Source organism: Salmo trutta, chromosome 40 (assembly GCF_901001165.1).
Source record: "Salmo trutta chromosome 40, fSalTru1.1, whole genome shotgun sequence".
Lineage (NCBI taxonomy): Eukaryota > Metazoa > Chordata > Actinopteri > Salmoniformes > Salmonidae > Salmo > Salmo trutta.
The window spans coordinates 9,485,971-9,510,376 of record NC_042996.1 but is presented as its reverse complement, the minus strand read 5'-3'; the positions used below and the strand labels follow the sequence as shown (position 1 = coordinate 9,510,376).

The 24,406-nt window shown below is 44.1% G+C and overlaps 1 protein-coding gene across 8 annotated transcripts in view; it reads right to left on the bottom strand.

The window, feature by feature from the left end:
• magi2a (membrane associated guanylate kinase, WW and PDZ domain containing 2a) overlaps positions 1 to 24,406 on the bottom strand; it is a 263,465-nt gene that overhangs the window by 48,565 nt on the left and 190,494 nt on the right. For all 8 annotated transcript variants that reach the window (XM_029742871.1, XM_029742872.1, XM_029742873.1 and 5 more), the window contains exons 7-9: positions 7,446 to 7,503; positions 4,450 to 4,571; positions 2,394 to 2,576 (exon numbers count right to left, since the gene is read on the bottom strand). In XM_029742871.1, coding sequence (XP_029598731.1) covers positions 2,394 to 2,576; positions 4,450 to 4,571; positions 7,446 to 7,503 — 363 coding nt within the window. The remainder of the gene's footprint in view (positions 1 to 2,393; positions 2,577 to 4,449; positions 4,572 to 7,445; positions 7,504 to 24,406) is intronic.

Below are 24,406 nucleotides of genomic sequence, written 5' to 3'. Positions count from 1 at the left end.
CTGCTAGAATCCAACACAGCTTAACTAGGCCACTGAGTCTGGAGAGAGGAGAGAGGAGAGAGGAGAGAGGAGAGAGGAGAGGAAAGATAAAGGGGAAAGGAGGGGAGGAGAATGTTGGGAGGACCACAGAATAGATAGTATACCTAGCTATTAAAAATATTGCCTAATCAGACCATTACTGCTGTTCCAGCTGGCTGATAGGCATTATTGCAACCTTTACTTGGTGATACTTCCTCAATTCCCGACTTGGATAGTGAACCTCCGTGGATAGTTGCAAGTGGTTTGTTTGAATTTAGAAAACACTCCGTCAATTAAAATCGCTCCATGAAGTAACACAACAATGTGTACACTGACATCTTGTCTATTTCAAATCTTCTCATTGATCGAGACAGGTGAGTGCCATTCAACACGACGATTGTATTCGGAGTCACGCACATGACATAAGACATTTTGGGGTGGACATCCACCTGTCTCAATGAGATTTGAAAATATTTGAAATAGACAAGTTGGCGGTGTTGGATTACATCATGGAACAAAAACTTATTTAATTTAATAACGAAGCATTTTCTAAATTCAACCAGCTGCAACTATCCACGGAGGTTTAGAAGACATTCGTTGTCTTCCAAGGCGGGAATTGAGGAAGTATCACCAAGTAAAGGTTGGTTGAAAATGATCTGTACACCACCTAAGTAATAATGCCTATCTGCTAGCTGGGACAGCAGTAATGGTCTGACTCGGCTATATGTTTAATAGCTACATTATAGTGTATCATACATTGTAATACTTCCACATGATATATTGTGGCACATAAAACATATGATCATCTCACAATGTAAAATTGACCATCTAGTCTGACCTGAAACAACCCATCAACTACTGTATCAGCCAACACTATACAGTATAGTACAGTATAGTACAGTACAGTACAGTATAGTATTGTACAGTATAGTACGGTATACTACAGTACAGTATAGTACAGTACAACCAGGTCAAGGCACTGATGAATGAGTCAGGGAAAACACTGCACTTGGTCCAGTCTAGTAATGCAGAGTAGTTTATAAATATACAGGGCCATGCAGAGTAGTTTATAAATACACAGGGCCATGCAGAGTAGTTTATAAATACACAGGGCCATGCAGAGTAGTTTATAAATACACAGGGCCATACAGAGTAGTTTATAAATACACAGGGCCATGCAGACTAGTTTATAAATACACAGGGCCATGCAGACTAGTTTATAAATACACAGGGCCATGCAGAGTAGTTTATAAATACACAGGGCCATGCAGAGTAGTTTATAAATACACAGGGCCATGCAGAGTGCATTGACAGGACTTCCAGAGTTCTATTCCCCTGCTGACTTTTAGTGCAGTTGGCTAGTTTCTCAGTGTGTGTGTGTGTGTCCCATGCAGCCCGGGAAGCACAGGCAGGGCCAGGAGTTATGGTGTTAAGAATCCTTACAGTGATTAATGGACAAACACAGCCCTGCAGGCACGCACACACACACATACGCACACACACACACCCAAACAGTCTTGCAGGCAAGTTTGCACACACACTGCACCCCACACACATGTGCAGAGAGAGAGAGAGATGAACTCTCCTGCTGGGTCACCACTATAGAGAGAGAGAGCGAGAGAGAGCGAGAGAGAGAGAGAGAGCGAGAGAGCGAGAGATATTATCTCTCCTGCTGGGTCACCACTATAGAGAGAGACTAGTCCATGGCTCCCATTGTTTCAGAAAGACTGTCCCATTGTTTCAGAGAGACTGTCCCATTGTTTCAGAGAGATTGTCCCATTGTTTCAGAGAGACTGTCCCATTGTTTCAGAGAGAATGTCCCATTGTTTCAGAGAGAATGTCCCATTGTTTCAGAGAGAATGTCCCATTGTTTCAGAGAGACTGTCCCATTGTTTCAGAGCCACTGTCCCATTGTTTCAGGGCGACTGTCCCATTGAGCCACTCAAGGAGAGGCCATTTCCAGTCCCAACACTCTCTTGCTATCTGTACGTGTTCATGTCATGTATGTGTGTTGTTTAAGAAAGCATGTGTGTGTGTGTGTGTGTGTGTGTGTGTGTGTGTGTGTGTGTGTGTGTGTGTGTGTGTGTGTGTGTGTGTGTGTGTGTGTGTGTGTGTGTGTGTGTGTGTGTGTGTGTGTGTGTGTGTGTGTGTGTAGACATTTGTGTTATGAATGTGTGTGGTTCAATGTGAGTAGACTAGCTCAGTTTGACCTGTGTCCATCTTTCAGAGTAGCTCAGATTGACCTGTGTCCATCTTTCAGACTAGCTCAGTTATACCTGTGTCCATCTTTCAGACGAGTTCAGTTTGACCTGTGTCCATCTTTCAGACGAGTTCAGTTTTACCTGTGTCCATCTTTCAGACGAGTTCAGTTTTACCTGTGTCCATCTTTCCGTCTTGTGCAGCGGGGCCGTCAGGTATGACACTCTTGACCTGCAGGAACTCATCTGGCTCGTCTCCTCCGATGATGGTGAAGCCAAAACCCATGTTGCTCTTCTGCAGGGCCGTGGACAGGAAGCTTCCCTTCAGCTGGGTGGCGTCCCGTGTGAACAGGGGCTTCTCTGTAAGGGAGAACACACACATACACACACACATACGGAGGGACGGACAGACAGGCACGCAGGCAGACACAACACACACAAGTAGAAGTGTGCAGGGACACACACACACACACAATCAATAAACAATATACACACATACATCATACTTAGACCTTTACAAAGCGAGCATGATGCACCACAAATGCTGATGCAAGGCCATTTTATCATTCAATAGGATGGTAGAGGTAAGGCTTGTTTAGTGGAGGGGCTGCATGAACACAGGGATACTCTCTGGATAGGTGGAGCGGTAGGCAGTGTTAGAACAGTGAGGGGTGGGTGCTGACTTATGCAGGTGGGACGGTGTTTGCTCCAGCTCCAAGCTGTCACTGCCAAGACCTTCCACTGAACGTCTACAGCCATTTAAAGTGTCATCACTTACACTCCCAACCTACACCAGGTTTCTGGTAGCTGAATACACACTCAGAACTGGAGCAAAAACACAGTGCAGAAAATCAAGGAATTATCAGCATCCATGGGAGTAACTTGGTATATTTCCCTTCTCAGAGGGGTGAGGGAAGCAGGTGAGAGATCTTAACATTCTGGAACAACATGCTGTTGGGAGTTGGAACACTGAAGAATCATTAACTCGCTTCATCCGCCCAAAAAACAATGCTCAGGGAACCAAAAAGTGGAAGGCCAGGATTCATGAAATAGTCTCTGGCACGGCAAAGGGGAAAACTCAGCCAACGAGCATTTGCCACACTCAATTCAATCTCCCCTCCGTTCACCTTGGAAGGCAAGTAGGGGGCACACACCGTCTCTCTCTGTTTGCTTAAAGCCAACGTTTGTTGTCAGGCGTCCAGACATAGAGTGGGGTGTTTACAGTTTCTGCTGCCTGCCGCCAGACGTAAGGAGGGGAAGACACACTGTAGTGTAGCGCCATCAAACATGTCAAGCAGCGAATCAAGAGCCTCAGACGAGGAGGGATCCAGCGTGGGTCTGCCGGGGAGCAGGCATGCTTTGAAAAGAGAGCGAGGCAGCTCAGTGCAGGCAGAAGAAGAACAAGCCTGTATCACTACTCACTGCCCTACTTACTGAGAGAACACCACAGGGGGAATGGGCTACAACCCACAGTAGCCGGCTCTACCACAAAGGCGTGAAGCGACTGGTGGAGGTGCTGGTGTGGGCAGCATGACGTATCCCTCCTCGCCCGGTGGGGGCGCCGCAGTAGGGAGTTGGTGGAGGAGGCGGGGGGCGTGTGGGTGTGCAGGCCCAACAGCGACACCCGATGGCCCGGGGGGAGGGACTGGGAGAGGTCACTGAGGCTCTGGCAGCGCTCCGGGGCGGGGCCGATGTGGGCCAGGTTGGCTGTGTGTAACGTGGTTGAGAGTGGAACCTCCTCTACCACTGTGACAGAGATAAAGTAGTCTACTCACTGTCTGATGGTCCTACAAGTAAACTTCCTTTTTATCTCCTTGTTTATATGTGAGGAAGAATTCATATGTTTTACCCCTCTCTGCTGTAACTGCCTTCACTTTGCAGCGTACAGGAAGGGTAACCATGGAGACAAACCCCTTCACTCACAGAGGCCAATTTAACACGGAGACAAACCCTCTCAACCTATCCAGCATGTTTTACCTCAGACAGCCTCGATGAACTTAGTGGGGTGGTAAATGTGTGCTGAACAGAGAAGCTGGTGTTAGCAAAGTGTTAGCGATAGTGTTAGCGATAGTGTTAGCGATAGTGTTAGCGAAGAAAAGGGAGTTGTGAAGAATGAGTGATACACAAACACAAAGACGACAGACATTTCCCTAGAGCTAAAAACATCTACACACAGGAATCATACACAAACTCTTAACACATTGGGTAGAGGTAGAGGTACAGGGTGCCTTACCTCTGTAGATAGTAGGTAGGGGCAGCGAGGACAGACCCTGCTCTTGCATTTGCTGGTGTTGCTGGACTCTCCTCTTGGCTTCCAAGACTGGGTTCTCAAACTGTGTCCGTCTGTTTATGTGGCTACAGAGAAAGAAAGGTATGACATTTCACTGGGCTCTCTGTAGTATCCACCTCCTCATCCACTTCCTCTCTCCCTCTGTAAAGAGCTGGATGCACAGTGCTGTGCTACGATGATTAATTCAATAGCCTTAGTATCCCTAGTATTATGTAATGGAGCTGCAGAATGGTTTTGCTAAGAAAAAAAATGAACAAAAGCCCAATTAGGTCCCATTCTAGTGAAATCCGCAGCTTCCTGTAATCAGCATTAGGAATCATTTAGTGTGTGATTTCTGGAGTGGGTTCTGAAAAAACATGTCTCCCTGATTGTATTTTCTTAAAACATTCTGTCAGTGCTAATTTGGTATGTCTTCGGGAGCGAGTCGATAATTATAGTCGATAATTATAAATACTGTAATTTCGAAAGTGTGAAGTAATTAATCATAATTTAGATGTGCCCTCCTGGACGGTGCAAGACTGGAGGAATAATGCTTCTGTCGATAAGCACAGCGTCTGCCCAGCCTACACTCTGTTTCTTCATCAGATATTAGGTCAACTCAACAGTACAGCCAGGCAGTGGGACATACACTTAAGTTGGAGTCATTAAAACTTGTTTTTCAACCACTCCACAAATTTCTTGTTAACAAACTATAGTTTTGGCAAGATGGTTAGGACATTTCCTTTGTGCATGGCACAAGTAATTTTTCCAACAATTGTTTATAGACAGATTATTTCACTTAAAATTCACTGTATCACAATTCCAATGTGTTAGAACTTTACATACACTAAGTTGACTGTGCCTTTAAACAGCTTGGAAAATTCCAGAAAATTATGTCATGGCTTTAGAAGCTTCTGATAGGCTATTTGACATAATTTGAGTCAACTGGAGGTGTACCTGTGGATGTATTTCAAGGCCTACCTTCAAACTCAGTGCCTCTTTGCTTGACATCATGGGAAAATGAAAAGAAATCAGCCAAGACCTCAGAAAAAAAATTGTAGACCTCCACAAGTCTGGTTCATCCTTGGGAGCAATTTCAAAACACCTGAAGGTACCACGTTCATCTGTACAAACAATAGTACGCAAGTATAAACACCATGGGACCACGCAGCCATCATACCGCTCAGGAAGGAGACACGTTCTGTGTCCTAGAGATGAACATACTTTGGTGCAAAAAGCGCAAATCAATCCCAGAACAACAGCAAAGGACTTTGTGAAGATGCTGGAGGAAACAGGTACAAAAGTATCTATATCCACAGTAAAACGAGTCCTATAACAACATAACCTGAAAGGCCGCTCAGCAAGGAAGAAGCCACTGCTCCAAAACTGCCATAAACAATCAAGACTACGGTTTGCAACTGCACATGGGGACAAAGATGGTACTTTTTGGAGAAATGCCCTCTGGTCTGAAGAAACAAAAATGTAACTGTTTTGCCATAATGACCATCTTTATGTTTGGAGGAAAAAGGAGGAGGCTTGCAAGCCGAAGAACACCATCCCAACGTGAAGCATGGGGGTGGCAGCATCATGTTGTGAGGGTGCTTTGCTGCAGGAGGGACTGGTGCACTTCATAAAATAGATGTCATCATGAGGGAGGAAATTATGTGGATATATTGAAGCAACATCTCAAGACATCAGTCAGGAAGTTAAAGCTTGGTCGCAATTGGGTCTTCCAAATGGACAATGACCCCAAGCATACTTCCAAAGTTGTGGCAAAATGGCTTAACGACAACTAAGTCAAGGTATTGGAGTGGCCATCACAAAGCCCTGACCTCAATCCTATAGAAAAGTTGTGGGCAGAACTGAAAATGCGTGTGCGAGCAAGGAGGCCTACAAACCTGACTCAGTTACACCAGCTCTGTCAGGAGGAATGGGTCAAAATTCACCCAACTTATTGTGGGAAGCTTGTGGAAGGCTACCCGAAACATTTGGCCCAAATTAAACAATTTAAAGGCAATGCTACCAAATACTAATTGAGTGTATGTAAACTTCTGACCCACTGGGAATGTGATGAAAGAAATAAAAGCTGAAATAAATCATTATCTCTACTATTATTCTGACATTTCACATTCTTAAAATAAAGTGGTGATCCTAACTGACCTAAGACAGGGAATTATTACCAGGATTAAATGTCAGGAATTGTGAAGAACTGAGTTTAAATGTACTTGGCTAAGGTGTATGTGAACTTCCGACTTCAAGTAACTATTGGACTTGGCAGGGTCAGCCATTGCATGCACGCTAGTGTGCGTGCATGCAATGGCTCAGTGGCTGCCTGGGGATATGGGATTTCTACATGGCAGCGGGAGAGAGGGAGTGTAGGCAAGGCAGGTACAGTGTTCTGGTCTTTCTTGGGGATAGAGAATAGAACACGGCCAGCCAGCCAAACTCCCTCTCCAGCCAGGCTATAAATAGACCTCCCCTCCTCTCCCTGGACTAGGGGGACTAGTGCGCATCCAGCAGGAGAAAGTACACCTCCAGAATAGGAAGGGTACATTTGGTTCAATAGAGAAGACAGAGACACATCACCATTGCACCACGTCGCACAAAGATGGCGCACACACACACACACACACACACACACACACACACACACACACACACAAACTTGCGCATGTAAACAGGTACACAGTTACACACTCACACAGAGACACAGAAACACACACACACACTCACAAATGCATGCACACTAACAAACAATCCCCCACTGACCCATCCACACGGACAGACAGACAGAGATAGAGGTATAAATGAGCAGCAGAAAAACCCACCATCTGCCTCCTGGCCACAGCCCTGTGCAGCGTTAATGACTCTGACTAACACAGGACAGTGGAAGCATAACACGGGGGAACACTGGAAATCAAAATAGTCATTAAATATTAAAGCAGCGGGTCCAGACTTACTCCACATAGTAGCTTCCGTAAATAGGGTCATCGATCTTCTCCCAGCCATACGGCAGCTCTGTGGAAGAGACAAGCACAACAACATACTAGTCAGTCAACAGGCTGGGGGACAGCATGTCGATTCACGGAACAATATATTCTTCAGGATATTTTGATCACAACATTATTGTATGGCCATTTATTACAGAGGATTTGAGGTTAATTATAAAATCTTAATTGATTATGGTAAATCTGAAAAGGATTTATTATGCTCTATGGTAACTGTGCTAGTTACTGAATACCGTGTGAGGTCTATGAGCCTCCAGACTTGCAAACACTATCAAAACATTTGGACAAACTTAAGAGACAAGACACATGATACCCCCATCAGCATTTGAAATCAAAATTCAGATCCAAAATTCACGAGTGTGAAGGAGAATGGCTGTTTATCAAGCAGCGGACCAGAGGTTACTTAAAATCAATGTCAATATGGCCCCACAGGACTACCCCAACCATCTCCTGAACTCTCACACTACACCAAACACACTGATAGATGGAGTGGTTTGAATTGGGGTGATTTTAAATATTAATGTCCTGCCATCCTTTCTATGTTGTAAATATTCAGTTATGATGCCAGCGATGTTTAGATATAGTTTAAATGTTTGTATCTGGAGCACGTACATAGCTCCTGGGCCCCTTAGCCCACACAATATTTAACTGGAACACATTACACCATTACAGTGGGGTCTCAGAATAGACTGACTGTGGATCTAACACAGTAGCTGTCAGCTGTCGTGGACCAAAATAAACCTTTGAGTGGAACGTAGAATGTCATAACTTCAGTCATGTCGGTGTTGATGGTGCAGGTGTTCCTACACATTGTATCTACTCTGATATGATGAGCCACCACTGTGGCATCATGAGAAGTGTTATAAATAGGCTTGGGCAGTATCCAGGGAGTCATACCTTCATACCGACCTTGTTCCATCCCGGGATATTTGATAATACCGGCAATGAACACTATTTTCAATCCAAAGGTTAGCAATGCTAACAAGTACATGTAACATCCAATAGCAAATGCTAGCTAAACGCTAACGGTTTTATACAGTCTCTGACATAAGCTATCGGATGGCTCACAATTGTCCCAGAGTTGTCTGGGTTAGGGGATGGTTTGGCCGGTGAGGCTTTACTTGCCTGCGGGCTGACCCCGGTCGCCAGTTGAACGGTGTTTCCTCCAACACATTGGTGCAGCTGGTTTCTGGGTTAAGCTGGCAGATGTTAAGGAGCGCGGATGGGTGGGTCATGTTTCGTAGGACGCATGACTCCACCTTCTCCTCTCCCGAGCTCATTGGGGAGTTGCAGCGATGAGACAAAATCGAAAATTGCGGAGAAAAAGGTGCTAAATTAAAAACAAAAAAAAGTTTCAACAGTATTGAAAAACCCTCCTGTGGTTATTTCCAAATAGCCCGGTATATGGTATATACGGTTACTGCCCAAGCCTAGTTATAAATACAGATATGATATTAAATGTATTTTTATCTTTATTTAACTAGGCAAGTCAGTTAAGAACAAATTCTTATTGTCAATGACAGCCTAGGAACAGTTCAGGGGCAGAACGACAGATTTTTACCTTGTCAGCTCGGGGATTCAATCTTGCAACCTTTCGGTTACTAGTCCAACGCTCTAACCACTAGGCTACCTGCCGCCCTGACTAGGAAAATTAAAGGAGAGCCGCACACTCTAGGAGCTCAGATGCATTAATTTAATAACCAATGTTTCGACAGTCATTATACCATCAGGGTATAATGACAAACACTGTGGGGCGACTAGTTTATATAGTGTCAAAGGACACACAAAGGTGTCTGTAATCATGGCTGGGTGTGGCCTGATATCATTGGTTAATCTTCAGATATAAAATAACATACCAAAAACATGACTGGATAGCATACAATCATAGATACAATTCGGCCACATAGGACTACAAACATTTACAATAGCAAAATCACAACAATCACAAGAATGGCTTCAGGTCAAAATCTACGTTGAGACCGAAGGGAGGAAGGGTCTGTAAATTAAAGATCCAGGCAGCCTCTCGTTTCAACAATAAATTGTCGAGGTCACCCCCTCTCCTAGGGAGGGTGACATGTTCGATGCCGATATAATGTAGGGACGAAATCGAGTGGTTTGCTTCCAAAAAGTGGGCCGCAACTGGGTATGTCGAGTTTTTGCACCTAGTGGTGCTACGATGCTCCGAGATTCGTACTTTTAATTCGCGCTTTGTTTTACCCACATAGTTTTTACCACAAGGACAAGTTCTAAGATACAGTGGGGCAAAAAAGTATTTAGTCAGCCACCAATTGTGCAAGATCTCCCACTTAAAAAGATGAGAGAAGCCTGTAATTTTCATCATAGGTACACGTCAACTATGACAGACAAAATGAGAGAAAAAAATCCAGAAAATCACATTGTAGGATTTTTAATGAATTTATTTGCAAATTATGGTGGAAAATATGTATTTGGTCACCTACAAACAAGCAAGATTTCTGGCTCTCACAGACCTGTAACTTCTTCTTTAAGAGGCTCCTCTGTCCTCCACTCGTTACCTGTATTAATGGCACCTGTTTGAACTTGTTATCAGTATAAAAGACACCTGTCCACAACCTCAAACAGTCACACTCCAAACTCCACTATGGCCAAGACCAAAGAGCTGTCAAAGGACACCAGAAACAAAATTGTAGACCTGCACCAGGCTGGGAAGACTGAATCTGCAATAGGTAAGCAGCTTGGTTTGAAGAAATCATCTGTGGGAGCAATTATTAGGAAATGGAAGACATACAAGACCACTGATAATCTCCCTCGATCTGGGGCTCCACGCAAGATCTTACCCCGTGGGGTCAAAATGATCACAAGAACGGTGAGCAAAAATCCCAGAACCACACCCCCCGTGTGGTTCTGGTATTTTTGCTCACCATATTTCTTTTGACCTAGTGAATGACCTGCAGAGAGCTGGGACCAAAGTAACAAAGCCTACCATCAGCAAGGGCATTGAAGATGAAACATGGCTGGGTCTTTCAGCATGACAATAATCCCAAACACACCACCCGGGCAACGAAGGAGTGGCTTTGTAAGAAGCATTTCAAGGTCCTGGAGTGGCCTAGCCAGTCTCCAGATCTCAACCCCATAGAAAATCTTTGGAGGGAGTTGAAAGTCCGTGTTGCCCAGCGACAGCCCCAAAACATCACTGCTCTAGAGGAGATCTGCATGGAGGAATGGGCCAAAATACCAGCAACAGTGTGTGAAAACCTTGTGAAGACTTACAGAAAACGTTTGACCTGTGTCATTGCCAACAAAGGGTATATAACAAAGTATTGAGATAAACTTTTGTTATTGACCAAATACTTATTTTCCACCATAATTTGCAAATAAATAAATTAAAAATCCTACAATGTGATTTTCTAGATTCTTTTTCCTCATTTTGTCTGTCATAGTTGAAGTGTACCTATGATGAAAATTACAGGCCTCTCTCATCTTTTTAAGTGGGAGAACTTGCACAATTGGTGGCTGACTAAATACTTTTTCGCCCCACTGTAAATAACTGCCATAGTGGAGCACGTGATAACACCTTCGATTGGGATCTGTTTCCCTGTTTGGGGATGTTTGAAGGATCTACATTTATAAGTGCCATTGCATTGAGCACAGCCATTACACTTGTAGTTTCTATCCAGTAGGGGCGCAAATAGACATTGTGCAGGGATATCTTGGGGTGGTAAATCAGAGTTTACCAGTTGATCTCTGGGATTTCTGCCCCGCGAGAATACGATCAAGGGAGGGTCTGAAAACACATTACTGATACTGTCATCGGATCTTAGAATGTGCCAATGTTTGAACGATTCCATTAACTTGTTCAGAGCACTTTGAATGGAGGGCAGTTAGAAAGCAAGAATACTTCTTCGTTTGTTTTGATTTTTCTCAATGGCAATATTAATCTGATCATTTTTGTACCCCCCCTTGAATTTTCTTTGCGTCTCAGACATATTTCTGTCGAAATCTGATAGTTTTTTGCAAATTCTTTTGATTCAACAGAATTGGCTGTAGGGCAAACTGCTTTTCAAGGGAAGTGGGTGACAACTATCAGCTCTCAACAAACTGTTACGATCAGTAGGTTTCCTGTAAAGATCAGTATATAGAACATTATCTTCACACAAGATCAGAAGATCCAGAAAACTGATTTGACGTGTGTGAGATTGCATAGTAAATCTCAGATGCTCAGAACAAGAGTTAAGAAAAGCATGGAATGCCTGGAGCTCTTTTGCATCACCTCTCCATAGAACAAAAATTGACTGAGAGGATTGAAAGAGGATGAAAATTGACTGTTTCTCCATGTAACCCACATACAAATTAGCATAGTTAGGAGCCATGGGGGATCCTATAGCAGTACCCTTCGTCTGAATAAAGAAATCATTTAGAAACATGAAGTAGTTGTGTGTGAGTACTATTTCAGCCAATGTTATAATGTATGCACTGGAAGGTAATTCATTAGGGTCACGTTACAGAAGAAAATGTTCCATAGCTTCAATACCGCCCTCGTGTGGAATATTTGTGTATAACAACTCAACATCAAAAGTAACTAACAAAGTGTTTTCAGGGAGAAGATCAAGAGATTCAATGATAGAGATAAAAAACTGGCACTGGAAGCAGATGAGGCGCTGGTTGTAGAGCGTTGGTCAGACAGGGGTGGATAGAAGTGAGCTCCATCCCTCCTGCGTCTGTCATGGAGAGGAGGAGCAGGACCTCTTTTATCAGGGTTTCTCCAGAAGTAGACTTTGTCCTCGGCCTTGTCTTTTTTCTCTTGGTTGAATTTCTTAATTTTAAGTTCCTTTATTTCTGTAGACAACTTGACACTTCATGACCTAACCAGGAAAACTCAATGTGAAACTGATTTGTAACTCCCAATATAGAGGGTGGAGGGAGCTGAGATTCAGCTCCCTCCTAGAAATATAATTACTAGAACGGTAAAGCCCCTCACACCACATCAACATTACTGGAACACTCGTGGGTACACTCAAAATGGCTGAAAGTAACTCTATTTATATGGCTTAGTACTTGGGCTAAAGCTGACTCACACTATGGAGGTCACTAACCCAACCTCCACTCCAAGTGCATCTTCATCAGGGAATTGTTTGATCAGCCCCCCTCCCTCTCTATTTCACCAGGGGTATACAGTAGGTTCAGCACACTGTGTTTGTTCTTTGAGATCAAAGTGGATCTCTCCCCAACCCTGACCTCCTCCCATCATTCATGTCTGACAGGATTGTTCTGCCTCTCTCTTTGTCCCTCTCCCCTCGTCACACCACACTGACCAGGGGGACTGGTCCATTGACAGCCGGCCTGAGCCTGATTCCATTTAAGGCTTTGAGGTTGTGACCAGTGTGGTGGTACTGAGGCTGGTCCAGAGTGAGAGCCGCTCTAATATATGAGTGAGAGTGAGAGAGAGTGAGAGAGAGAGAGTGAGAGAGTGAGAGTGAGAGAGAGCTGGACTAAACAGGAGAGTGGAGATAATATCTCCTAACCACAAATATCAGTCAGAATGGGGTGATAATGTGCCGTCCACAGGCTCTCAGGACCTCCATGATGATTCAGAAATAGGCTGGCTGGAGGCTGATGGTGTGCAGAATGCTGATATACAAGCCTACACACAATCGGTACAAGTACACACACACACACACACACACACACACACACACACACACACACACACACACACACACACACACACACACACACACACACACACACACACACACACACACACATATCCCACAGACAGTCACACACACAATCGCAAGCACACACACATTTGTATTTTATACCCAATCAGGCTTCTGGAGACATTGTGAGTCCTTTATATTAACATCCCTGGCTCCATTGTCATACACATGCACAGTAAGTCACAATACATCAATACAAGCACATGCATGCCATATGTCTCCCTTTTACTCACACATACACTGTTCAACACACGGAACCCCCCCCCCCCCCCCCCACACACACACTACCACACACCCTTCCCCGTGAGCCACAAAAACACACTCACTAACATGTGCTGTGACTGATATGCGAGTCTGCTAGGAGTGGGTTGACAGCCCTAGGGAATAGCTCCTCTCCTCTCCTCTCAGCGCTCCTCTCCTCTCCCTTCCTTAGCCCCATCTTCACTCATTAAATATGAAAGAGGCTGTTTCATGTTCTCACCTCCACTGAGCTCCACATACAGAAAAACACCACACAGATCAAAGTCCTGCCATGTATTTCTGCCACGCACCACTCAGTCTAATGAAACACCCTTCTATTAAAACCACCTGAGCTTCAGAGCTAGGCAGTCAGTCAGTCTGTCTGTGTCTTCAGCAGAGCTTCAGAGCTAGGCAGTCAGTCTGTCTGTGTCTTCAGCAGAGCTTCAGAGCTAGGCAGGCAGGCAGTCTGTCTGTGTCTTCAGCAGAGCTTCAGAGCTAGGCAGGCAGCCTGTCTGTGTCTTCAGCAGAGCTTCAGAGCTAGGCAGGCAGTCTGTCTGTGTCTTCAGCAGAGCTTCAGAGCTAGGAGCTAGGCAGGCAGCCTGTCTGTGTCTTCAGCAGAGCTTCAGAGCTAGGCAGTCAGTCTGTCTGTGTCTTCAGCAGAGCTTCAGAGATAGGCAGTCTCTCTGTCTGTGTCTTCAGCAGAGCTTCAGAGCTAGGCAGGCAGCCTGTCTGTGTCTTCAGCAGAGCTTCAGAGCTAGGCAGTCAGTCTGTCTGTGTCTTCAGCAGAGCTTCAGAGCTAGGCAGGCAGCCTGTCTGTGTCTTCAGCAGAGCTTCAGAGCTAGGCAGTCAGTCTGTCTGTGTCTTCAGCAGAGCTTCAGAGCTAGGCTGTCAGTCTGTCTGTGTCTTCAGTAGAGCTTCAGAGCTAGGCAGGCAGTCTGTCTGTGTCTTCAGCAGAGATTCAGAGCTAGGCAGGCAGCCTGTCTGTGTCTTCAGCAGAGCTTCAGAGCTAGGCAGTCAGTCTGTCTGTGTCTTCAGCAGAGCTTCAGAGCTAGGATGTCAGTCTGTCTGTGTCTTCAGCAGAGCTTCAGAGCTAGGCAGGCAGTCTGTCTGTCTGTCTGTGTCTTCAGCAGAGCTTCAGAGCTTGGCAGGCAGTCTGTCTGTCTGTGTCTTCAGCAGAGCTTCAGAGCTAGGCAGGCAGGCAGTCTGTCTGTCTTCAGCAGAGCTTCAGAGCTAGGCAGGCAGCCTGTCTGTGTCTTCAGCAGAGCTTCAGAGCTAGGCAGTCAGTCTGTCTGTGTCTTCAGCAGAGCTTCAGAGCTAGGCAGTCAGTCTGTCTGTGTCTTCAGCAGAGCTTCAGAGCTCGGCAGGCAGGCAGTCTGTCTGTGTCTTCAGCAGAGCTTCAGAGCTAGGCAGGCAGCCTGTCTGTGTCTACAGCAGAGCTTCAGAGCTAGGCAGGCAGTCTGTCTGTGTCTTCAGCAGAGCTTCAGAGCTAGGAGCTAGGCAGGCAGCCTGTCTGTGTCTTCAGCAGAGCTTCAGAGCTAGGCAGTCTCTCTGTCTGTGTCTTCAGCAGAGCTTCAGAGCTAGGCAGGCAGCCTGTCTGTGTCTTCAGCAGAGCTTCAGAGCTAGGCAGTCAGTCTGTCTGTGTCTTCAGCAGAGCTTCAGAGCTAGGCAGGCAGCCTGTCTGTGTCTTCAGCAGAGCTTCAGAGATAGGCAGTCAGTCTGTCTGTGTCTTCAGCAGAGCTTCAGAGCTAGGCTGTCAGTCTGTCTGTGTCTTCAGCAGAGCTTCAGAGCTAGGCAGGCAGTCTGTCTGTCTGTCTGTCTGTGTCTTCAGCAGAGCTTCAGAGCTTGGCAGGCAGTCTGTCTGTCTGTGTCTTCAGCAGAGCTTCAGAGCTAGGCAGGCAGTCTGTCTATCTGTGTCTTCAGCAGAGCTTCAGAGCTAGGCAGGCAGTCTGTCTGTGTCTTCAGCAGAGCTTCAGAGCTAGGCAGTCTGTATGTCTGTGTCTTCAGCAGAGCTTCAGAGCTAGGCAGGAAGTCTGTCTGTGTCTTCAGCAGAGCTTCAGAGCTAGGCAGGCAGTCTGTCTGTGTCTTCAGCAGAGCTTCAGAGCTAGGCTGTCAGTCTGTCTGTGTCTTCAGCAGAGCTTCAGAGCTAGGCAGGCAGTCTGTCTGTCTGTCTGTCTGTGTCTTCAGCAGAGCTTCAGAGCTTGGCAGGCAGTCTGTCTGTCTGTGTCTTCAGCAGAGCTTCAGAGCTAGGCAGTCTGTCTGTGCTTTCAGCAGAGCTTCAGAGCTAGGCAGTCTGTCTGTGTCTTCAGCAGAGCTTCAGAGCTAGGCAGTCTGTCTGTGTCTTCAGCAGAGCTTCAGAGAGACACACAACATCACACTGCAGGTAGCCAATATCTCTAGCTTCCTACTGTTTGTTTCAATGTCACTGTTTTTGGCTTAAAAGGTCTTGTGTAGAGCACATGCATACAACACACGCAGAAGCACGCTTACACACACACACACACACACACGCACGCACCCCACCCACCACACACACACACCCCACACACACACCCCACACACACCCCCCCCCACACACACACAGCAGTGAGTATGTTTATGTGTGTGTGCAGTAAGTGTGTTCTAAATGCTGAACTCCAGAAGACTCTCTTTCCACTAAGCACAGTCACAGCCCCTGTCAGGTAGTAGTGTGGGAGGAATGATTCCATGGATCTGGGAGAGAGAGAGAGAAAGAGAGTTGTCCTGTCCATTAGCCTGCAGTGCTGAAGCGAAGGGCCACTTTGTCACTGTAACAATTTGTGCTCTCTTTATAGGGCCAACACAGTCTAAACACTGCTGTGGAGGAGCTGTCAACTCCCAGGAAGCCTATGGAAGGATACTTCTGAAGGAGCTCCAGTGTTAAATGTGGTATAGTGTTTGAGTACATCCCTTGTCCCAGGTCAATTCACCTTACATTAGTGACAATTATAATGGGATCGAGCAGGTATTCCCAAACTGGGGTACGCGTATCCCTGGCAATGCCGTCCGGGGTACACCAAATAAAAATGGGATTCACATTTAAATCATTTTAAAAAACTGTCCATTTTCAAACAGTCCATTTAGTAAGGCCTGCGTCCATAGAGACACATACCAGCTCTACTGGTAGTTCTGCTACGACCAGCAGTACTACACCTACACCTGTCGACGACACAAGTTGTTCTGCTTCCACGAGTACATCCAATGCTAGCATCAGTAATTCTACATTTGTTGTTAGCCCAGCTAGCATGGACACTGAAAGTTGTGAATCAGATGCAGCCGAAGAGCTACTGCTCCATTACCCGGGAAAGTACCGAATGACAGACAGGGACATTGGACCATCGAAGAGGCACAAATATAATGAGAACTATATTGATTGGGGTTCACTTATATTGGGAGTAGTGCCTTTCCTCAGCCACAGTGTGCTATATGTGCAAAAGTACTATCTCACAACTCGATAAACCTTCACTCTTGCGCATAATAAAGACGACTTTTGAGTAGTAAGACATATAAAAAAGCAACAGATACCATTAATAAGAAGGGGCTAGAAGAGTCTTATATGGTGAGCTACAGAGTGGCTAGGACAGGCAAACCTAGCCACTGCAAACCTGTCCAAGACTTAATTCTTCCTGCTGCCTCAGAAATGGCTGGGACAATGCTGGGGGAACAGGCCAAAAAAACTATTCAGACAATGTCTTCATCAAACAATGCATCAGTGACATGGCAGGAGATGTTTTGAAACAATTTCTGCTTCACATACAAGCCATTGAATTCTATGCTTTACAGCTGGATGAGTCAACAGACGTGGCGGGCCTGGCACAGTTCCTGGTATATGTCCGTTATGTTTATGGGGGGTCAATTAAGGAAGACATCCTCTTCTGCAAACCACTGGAAACCAGGACAACAGGAGAGGATATTTTTAAAGTACTGGACAGCTTTGTGACATCAAATGGACTTTGATGGTCAAGATGTGTTAGTATCTGTACTGATGGCGCAAAAGCCATGACAGGGAGACATAGTGGAGTGGGAACGTGCGTGAAAAGTAGTTGCTCCCGACGCTACTTCGGTACACTGCAGCATCCACCGAGAGGCTCTTGCTGCCAAGGGAATGCCTGACAGCTTGAAAGACGTTTTGGACACTACAGTGAAAATGGTTTACTTTGTTAAAGCAAGGCTTGAAGAATTGAGAGATGAGCTTAAAGTTTTCTTTACTGACCATAATTTTCACTTGTCTGACTGCTTGCATGATGACGAGATTCTCACACGACTGGCCTATCTGGGTGATGTTTTTTCTCACCTGAATGATCTAAATCTAGGATTACAGGGACTTATACAACTATATTCAATGTGCGGGACAAAATTGAGGCTATGATTAAGAAGCTGGAGCTCTTCTCTCTCTGTATTAATAAGGACAACACACAGGTCTTTCCATCATTGTATGATTTTTTTGTGTGCAAATGAACTCAAGCTTACGGACAATATCAAATGTAATACAGCGAAGCACCTGAGTGAGTTGGATGCGCAATTACGTAGGTACTTTCCCAAAACGGATGACACAAACAACTGGATTCGTTATCCCTTTCATGCCCTGCCTCCAGTCCATTTACCGATATCTGAACAAGAGAGCCTCATCGAAATTGCAACAAGCGGTTCTATGAAAATGTAATTTAATCAGAAGTCACTGCCAGATTTCTGGATTGGGCTGCGCTCATAGTATCCCGCCTTGTCAAATCGCATTAATAAGACACTGATGCCCTTTGCAACCACATACCTATGTGAGAGTGGATTCTTGGCCCTCACTAGCATGAAAACTAAATACAGGCAGACTGTGTGTGGAAAATTATTTAAGACACTCTCTCCAATAAAACCCAACATTGCAGAGGTATGTGCATCCTTTCAAGCACACCCTTCTCATTAACCTGTGGTGAGTTATTCACAATTTTCGATGAACAAATAAGGTTTTATATGTAAGATGGTTAAATAAAGAGCAAAAATGATTGATTATTATTATATTATTATTTGTGCCTGGTCCTATAACTATAAGAGCTCTTTGTCACGTCCCACGAGCAGGGTTGTGACAAAAACTCACACTCATTCTTATGTTTAATAAATGTATTGTATAGTGTGTGTGTGGCAGGCTTACAATGATGGAAAAAACAACATTTGAGAGTGCGCTGACCCTGGTGCTAGAGGGGGTACGCAGCTGGAGGTTGAATGTTTGAAGGAGTACGGGACTATAACAAGTTTGGGAACCACTGGTATAGAGCAAAGAGACAGCCACTACTGAGTGTTGAAATAAAACAATGGGTTTTCCCACAGGGTTTTCAATGCAGTCTGAGAAATGTCGACATCAGTAGGCTAGGTCACAGTAAATGTTCCTTTGGTTTATTCCATTTTGCTTTCAGCGGGGGGATTCTCTAAGCTCTCCCCCTTCTTTCACTCTCTCCTCTTTCTCATTCCCCGTTTGGCCATCCTCTCGTCTCCTGTCCGCTCCTCTCTCCCTGTTTGAAGAGCTCTAAAGGAAAACACTTTTAAAGGGACTTTTTGAAGTAAAGTTTCATGCTCTCATGCTCATGCATATTTCATCTGGCCTTTCTAATTCCGTCTGAGGAGGGGAACAGTCCATGTTACCCATGTTCCCCTGCTTTCCCTTTTCCTTTCTTCAGGGGAGGAGCTGGCTGAAGTGAATTCAGGTCACCTGCAGCACATGGGGATGTTTCGTCTCTGATGTCGCACCCCCTTCCCACTGGTGCCTGCTTAGACAGGAGACCAATACATCTCAACTTTTTCCTTCAGCCGCTTCCTCCACTCGTTGAGTATCTCTCCAGGGTATTCCCATTGAGAGTTAGTTGTGTAAACATCCCAAGGGCCTTATACCAATACTCAAAATATGGGGTGGAGTTAGCAAAGTTATGCCCTTAGGCCTCTGTTTTGAAGCCCTCATTTGAAGTGTTTTCGAGAATAGTCTCGCCAGGTCTGATCCCCCACAATTCTCTATAATCTCCACTTCACTTGACTCACTCTCCAAACAGCTATGGTTGTTTTGGAATGGACTGAGGAGAGAGCAACTGAGACGGGAGCCACTGAACGAAAAAGGAAAATGGGAATTGAACTAGTGTGTGTTGTCACAGTAATAGCACCCCCATGCTGAGACAGAGGTAATATCAGTCAGACTGCTGCTGAGAATGAGGAGGAGCAGGAGGAAGAGGAGGAAGTGGTTCGCTGGGTTTATTCTCTTTCCTTGATGAGGTGGTTGCCAGATGGAACAGAGGACATCTGTATAGCCCCTGACACACTGAGATATACTGTATATTAACATGACAGCCCCAGTCCATCTGAGTCACAACAGCACACAGTATCCGTCTTAAACAAAGTCATAAACTGAAATAAGTCTTAAGAAAGAAGACCTTGAAGGACCTCAAGTGAACCTTCTCCTTACACTAGGCAGGATTGACCTAGGTTTATTCGACAAAAGCAATGTCGCCAAAAATGGAATTGCAACACGTGTAATGGAAACAGCAGATATGGGAGACATTTCCTAAAGATTGACAACATTTGTTTCCGTTCGACAGCGTGGATTTGTCTTTTGTGTAACTGTATTGCGACAAATGATGATGGAAATTAGGATAGCGGAATCTTTTTTAAGGTACGCGGGGCATGTGATGTCATGGCCCCAGCATTTGCAAACATTATTTTTCTGTACTAAATCCATAAGATGGCCTAATTTGTAAACAGGGTGACAGTGAGTTGTGAGCAAAATAACCAGGAGGGAAGTTGACAATGGCTATTAACCTGTCTGGGCTAGGGGGCAGTATTGAGAATTTTGGAAAAATATGTTCCCATTTTTAACTGCCTCCTACACCAACTCAGAAGCTAGAATATGCATATTATTGTTCAGGTTTGGATAGAAAACACTCTGAATTTTCTAAAACTGTTTGAATGGTGTCTGTGAGTATAACAGAACTCCTATGGCAGGCAAAAACCTGACAAGGTTTGAAGCAGGAAGTACCCTGTCTGACAAGGAGTCGTGCGTCTTACCTCTTTTTATTGAAAAGTAAGGATCTTAGCTGTAACGTGACAATTCCCAGGGCTCCGATAGGCTCTCAGAGCCCGGGAAATACCTGAAGGTTTACGAGGGAGCCTCAGGCTGAAACATATTATCGCCTTTTGTAAGTGGATGCTGAGAGGACCTTTGAATGATGCGCGTGCATGAGTCGCTTCTGAGGAGAAATTTTATTCGGCTGTTTAGGCTCAATGCATACTCCCGGTCGGAATATTATCACTTCTCTACGACATAAATGGCATAAAAATTGGTTTTAAACAGCGGTTGACATGCTTCGAAGTACGGTAATGGAATATTTAGACATTTTTGACAAGCCAACGCGCCATGCGCGGGACCGTGAAAAAGCATTCTAGAACTCACGAACAAAACGTCGCTGTTTGGATATAACGATGGATTATTTGGGACCAAACCAACATTTGTTATTGAAGTAGAAGTCCTGGCAGTGTATTCTGATGAAGAACAAGCAAGGTAAGAACATTTTTCTTATAGGAAATTTGATTTTGGTGGAGGCTGACCTGGGTGGGTATCTAAATAGCTAGCCCTGTAATGCCGGGCTATGTACTTAGATTATTGCAAAATGTGCTTCATCCGAAAAGCTATTTTAAAATCGGACATATCGAGTGCATAGAGGGGTAATGTATCTATAATTCTTAAAATAATTGTTATGCTTTTTGTGAACGTTTATCGTGAGTAATTTAGCAAACTGTTAGTAAATTCCCCGGAAGTTTGCGGTGGTTATGCTTTTTCTGAACGTCACATGCTAATGTAAAAAGCTGGTTTTTGATATAAATATGAACTTGATTGAACAGACATGCATGTATTGTATAACACAATGTCCTAGGTGTGTCATCTGATGAAGATCATCAAAGGTTAGTGCTGCATTTAGCTGTGGTTTGGGTTTATGTGACATGATATGCTAGCTTGAAAAATGGGTGTCAGATTTTTTCTGGCTGGGCACTCTGCTGACATAATCTAATGTTTTGCTTTCGTTGTAAAGCCTTTTTGAAATCGGACAGTGGGGTTAGATTAACGAGATTCTTGTCTTTAAATAGCTGTGAAATAGTCATATGTTTGAGAAATTGAAGTTATAGTATTTCTAACGATTCAAAAATCGCGCCACTGGAATATCAGTAGCTGTTACGTAGGTGGGACGAAATCGTCCCACATACCCCAGACAGGTTAACTTCTTATGGATGGTGGCAGTATTGAGTCGCTTGGATGACTGACGTGCCCAGAGTAAACTGCCTTCTACTCACTCCCAGAAATGAAGATATGCATATTATTAGTAGATTTGGATTGAAAACACTCTGAAGTTTCTAAAACTGTTTGAATGATGTCTGTGAGTATAACAGAACTCATATGGCAGGCAAAAACCTGAGAAAAAATCCAACCAGGAAGTGATTTGTAGTTCTTCTATCTAATCCCTGTTCAAACTACAGTGTCTGTGGGGTCATGTTGCACTTCCTAAGGCTTCCATTGGCTGTCAACAGCCTTTAGAAACGTCTTTCATGCGTCTCCTGTTACTGGGCAGAGAATAGGAGCTCAGTCTATCAGTGGACTGCCTGGGAGCAGTGAGTTGTTTACTGCGCATTCTCGCTGGCGCGCTGCTCATTCATTTTCTTCTGTAATGAATACTCTATTGTCCGGTTGGAATATTATCGACGTTTCATTTTAAAAATACCCTAAGGCTTGATTGTAAACATTGTTTGACATGTTTCTATGAATAGTAATGGAACTATTTGACTTTTTGTCTCTTATTTTACGCACACTAGTTATGCCTTTGGATAGTGATCTGTACACACAAACAAAACTGAGGTATTTTGACATAAATATGGAGTATTTCGAACAAAAATATTTATTGTGGAAGTAGGAGTCCTGGTAGTGCATTCCGACCAAGATCAGCAAAGGTAAGGGAATATTTATAATACTAAGTCTGAGTTTTGTAGACTCCAGAACTTGGCGGGTAACTGTATAGCTTGCTTTGATGGTTGAGCTCTGTACTCAGAATATTGACAAATGTGCTTTCGCCGAAAAGCTATTTTAAAATCTGACAAAGCGGTAGCATTAAGGAGTAGTATATCTATAATTCTTTCAATAACTGTTGTAAATTTTATCAATGTTTATGATGAGTATTTTTGTAAATTGATGTGCTCATTCACCAGGGGTTTTGGTGGGAATACATTTTCTGAACATCACGCGCCAATGTAAAATGGGGTTTATGGATATAAATATGAACTTTATCGAACAAAACATACATGTATTTTGTAACATTGAGTCCTGGGAGTGTCATCTGATGAAGATCATCAAAGGTTAGTAATTGATTTTAGCTGACTTTCTGGTTTTTGTGATGCCTCTGCTTGCTTGGAAAATGGTGTGATTTTTGGTGTGAAAAATGGTGTGTGATTTTTCTTGTTTTGGTGCTGTCCTAACATAATCTAATGTTTTGCTTTCGCCGTAAAGCCTTTTTGAAATCGGACAACGTGGTTGGATTAAGGAGAATCGTATCTTTAAAATGGTGTATAATACTTGTATGTTTGAGAAATTTTAATTATGATATTTTTGTTGTTTTGAATTTGCCGCCGTGCACTTTCACTGGCTGTCGTCATATCAATCCCGCTAACGGGATTCAAGCCATAACAGGTTTTAATAGACATAAATAAATAGTATTTCTATTGTTGCAGTCCTCAAAGATTGAATCAAATTAATCAGATCCATTTACCGCCCATAGGTCGGGGTGCCGATAGTCTAAAATACTTTTTTTTTCAAATATAAAAATACATGTTTTCTTTGCAGGACAAGGATTGTCCTGACTTTCAAGAATGCCTGAATTGCCTTGCTTTTCTGGTTGGCTGGATGGAAGTTTCACCATCCAATGATTTCAGATCTACAGGAGTGCAAATTTAACTATGGCACAGACCGTGGTGATATGTTGGCGCATGAGAATTATACGAATATGGCAAATATTAGTCAATTCTTGCATTCTATCCATGCTGGCTTTCGCGAGCTACCTGCGACAGGAGACTGATAGGTGGGAGAGCGTACAGACTGTCGGCAATTTATTAAAGAGCAATTTGCCTAAATGGGTAATGGAAACACTTCAACTACTTCATTTCTAATCGACACTGCAGGTTTCTTTTTTAGGTGTGACGTCATTACGTCAAGCTGTTTTTATCGACACAAGATAGTTAAATTAAAACGCACCTCAGTGGGCAATTGTTACATCTATTTTCTATCCAAACTTTCTAAATGTCGACCAAAAAAATCACTGGACAAGTTAATGGAATCATAGCTAATGTCTCTGTCTCTGTTCCAGTCTTACTGTGAAGGGAGATAGTTTCCATGGTAACTTGTGGAGGAGGATGTGAGGGAAGTCTTTTGGGCTGAGCAGAGGGGCTCTGATCAGGGCTGTCTGATGATGGTGGGCCATTTGGACTACTAATCCTACAGACACGTTCCCCTTCTATACCGCTGTCCTTGACCCCTGACTGCACCCACTCAAAATAAGGAGTGGAGTTAGCAAAAGTATTCCCTTAGGCCTAGGTTTTACTCCGCCGCCACTGTCGCCCCCAGAAATGAGCACACCGTTAATTTGAGCTGAATATGAAAAAATAATACCCTTAACTTGAAGGAGAAAGGTTGATGTTCTGGCATTTACCAAGGAAGTAATAACTAACACAATCAATATCAGTTTTCATGCAGTTTTCACATAATGTATTTAGACACTGGTTTGGAGATAATGTTTGTTTGAACTAGTGACTGTGAATCCCAATTCTAAGATTATAACAAACACAGTGGATTGGGGAGCTCAGGTGTGACTATAAATCAAAGTTAACCTAGAATTGGGATTCACAATCAGTAGTTCAAACAAGTTGGAAAATTCATTATCTCCAAACCAGTGT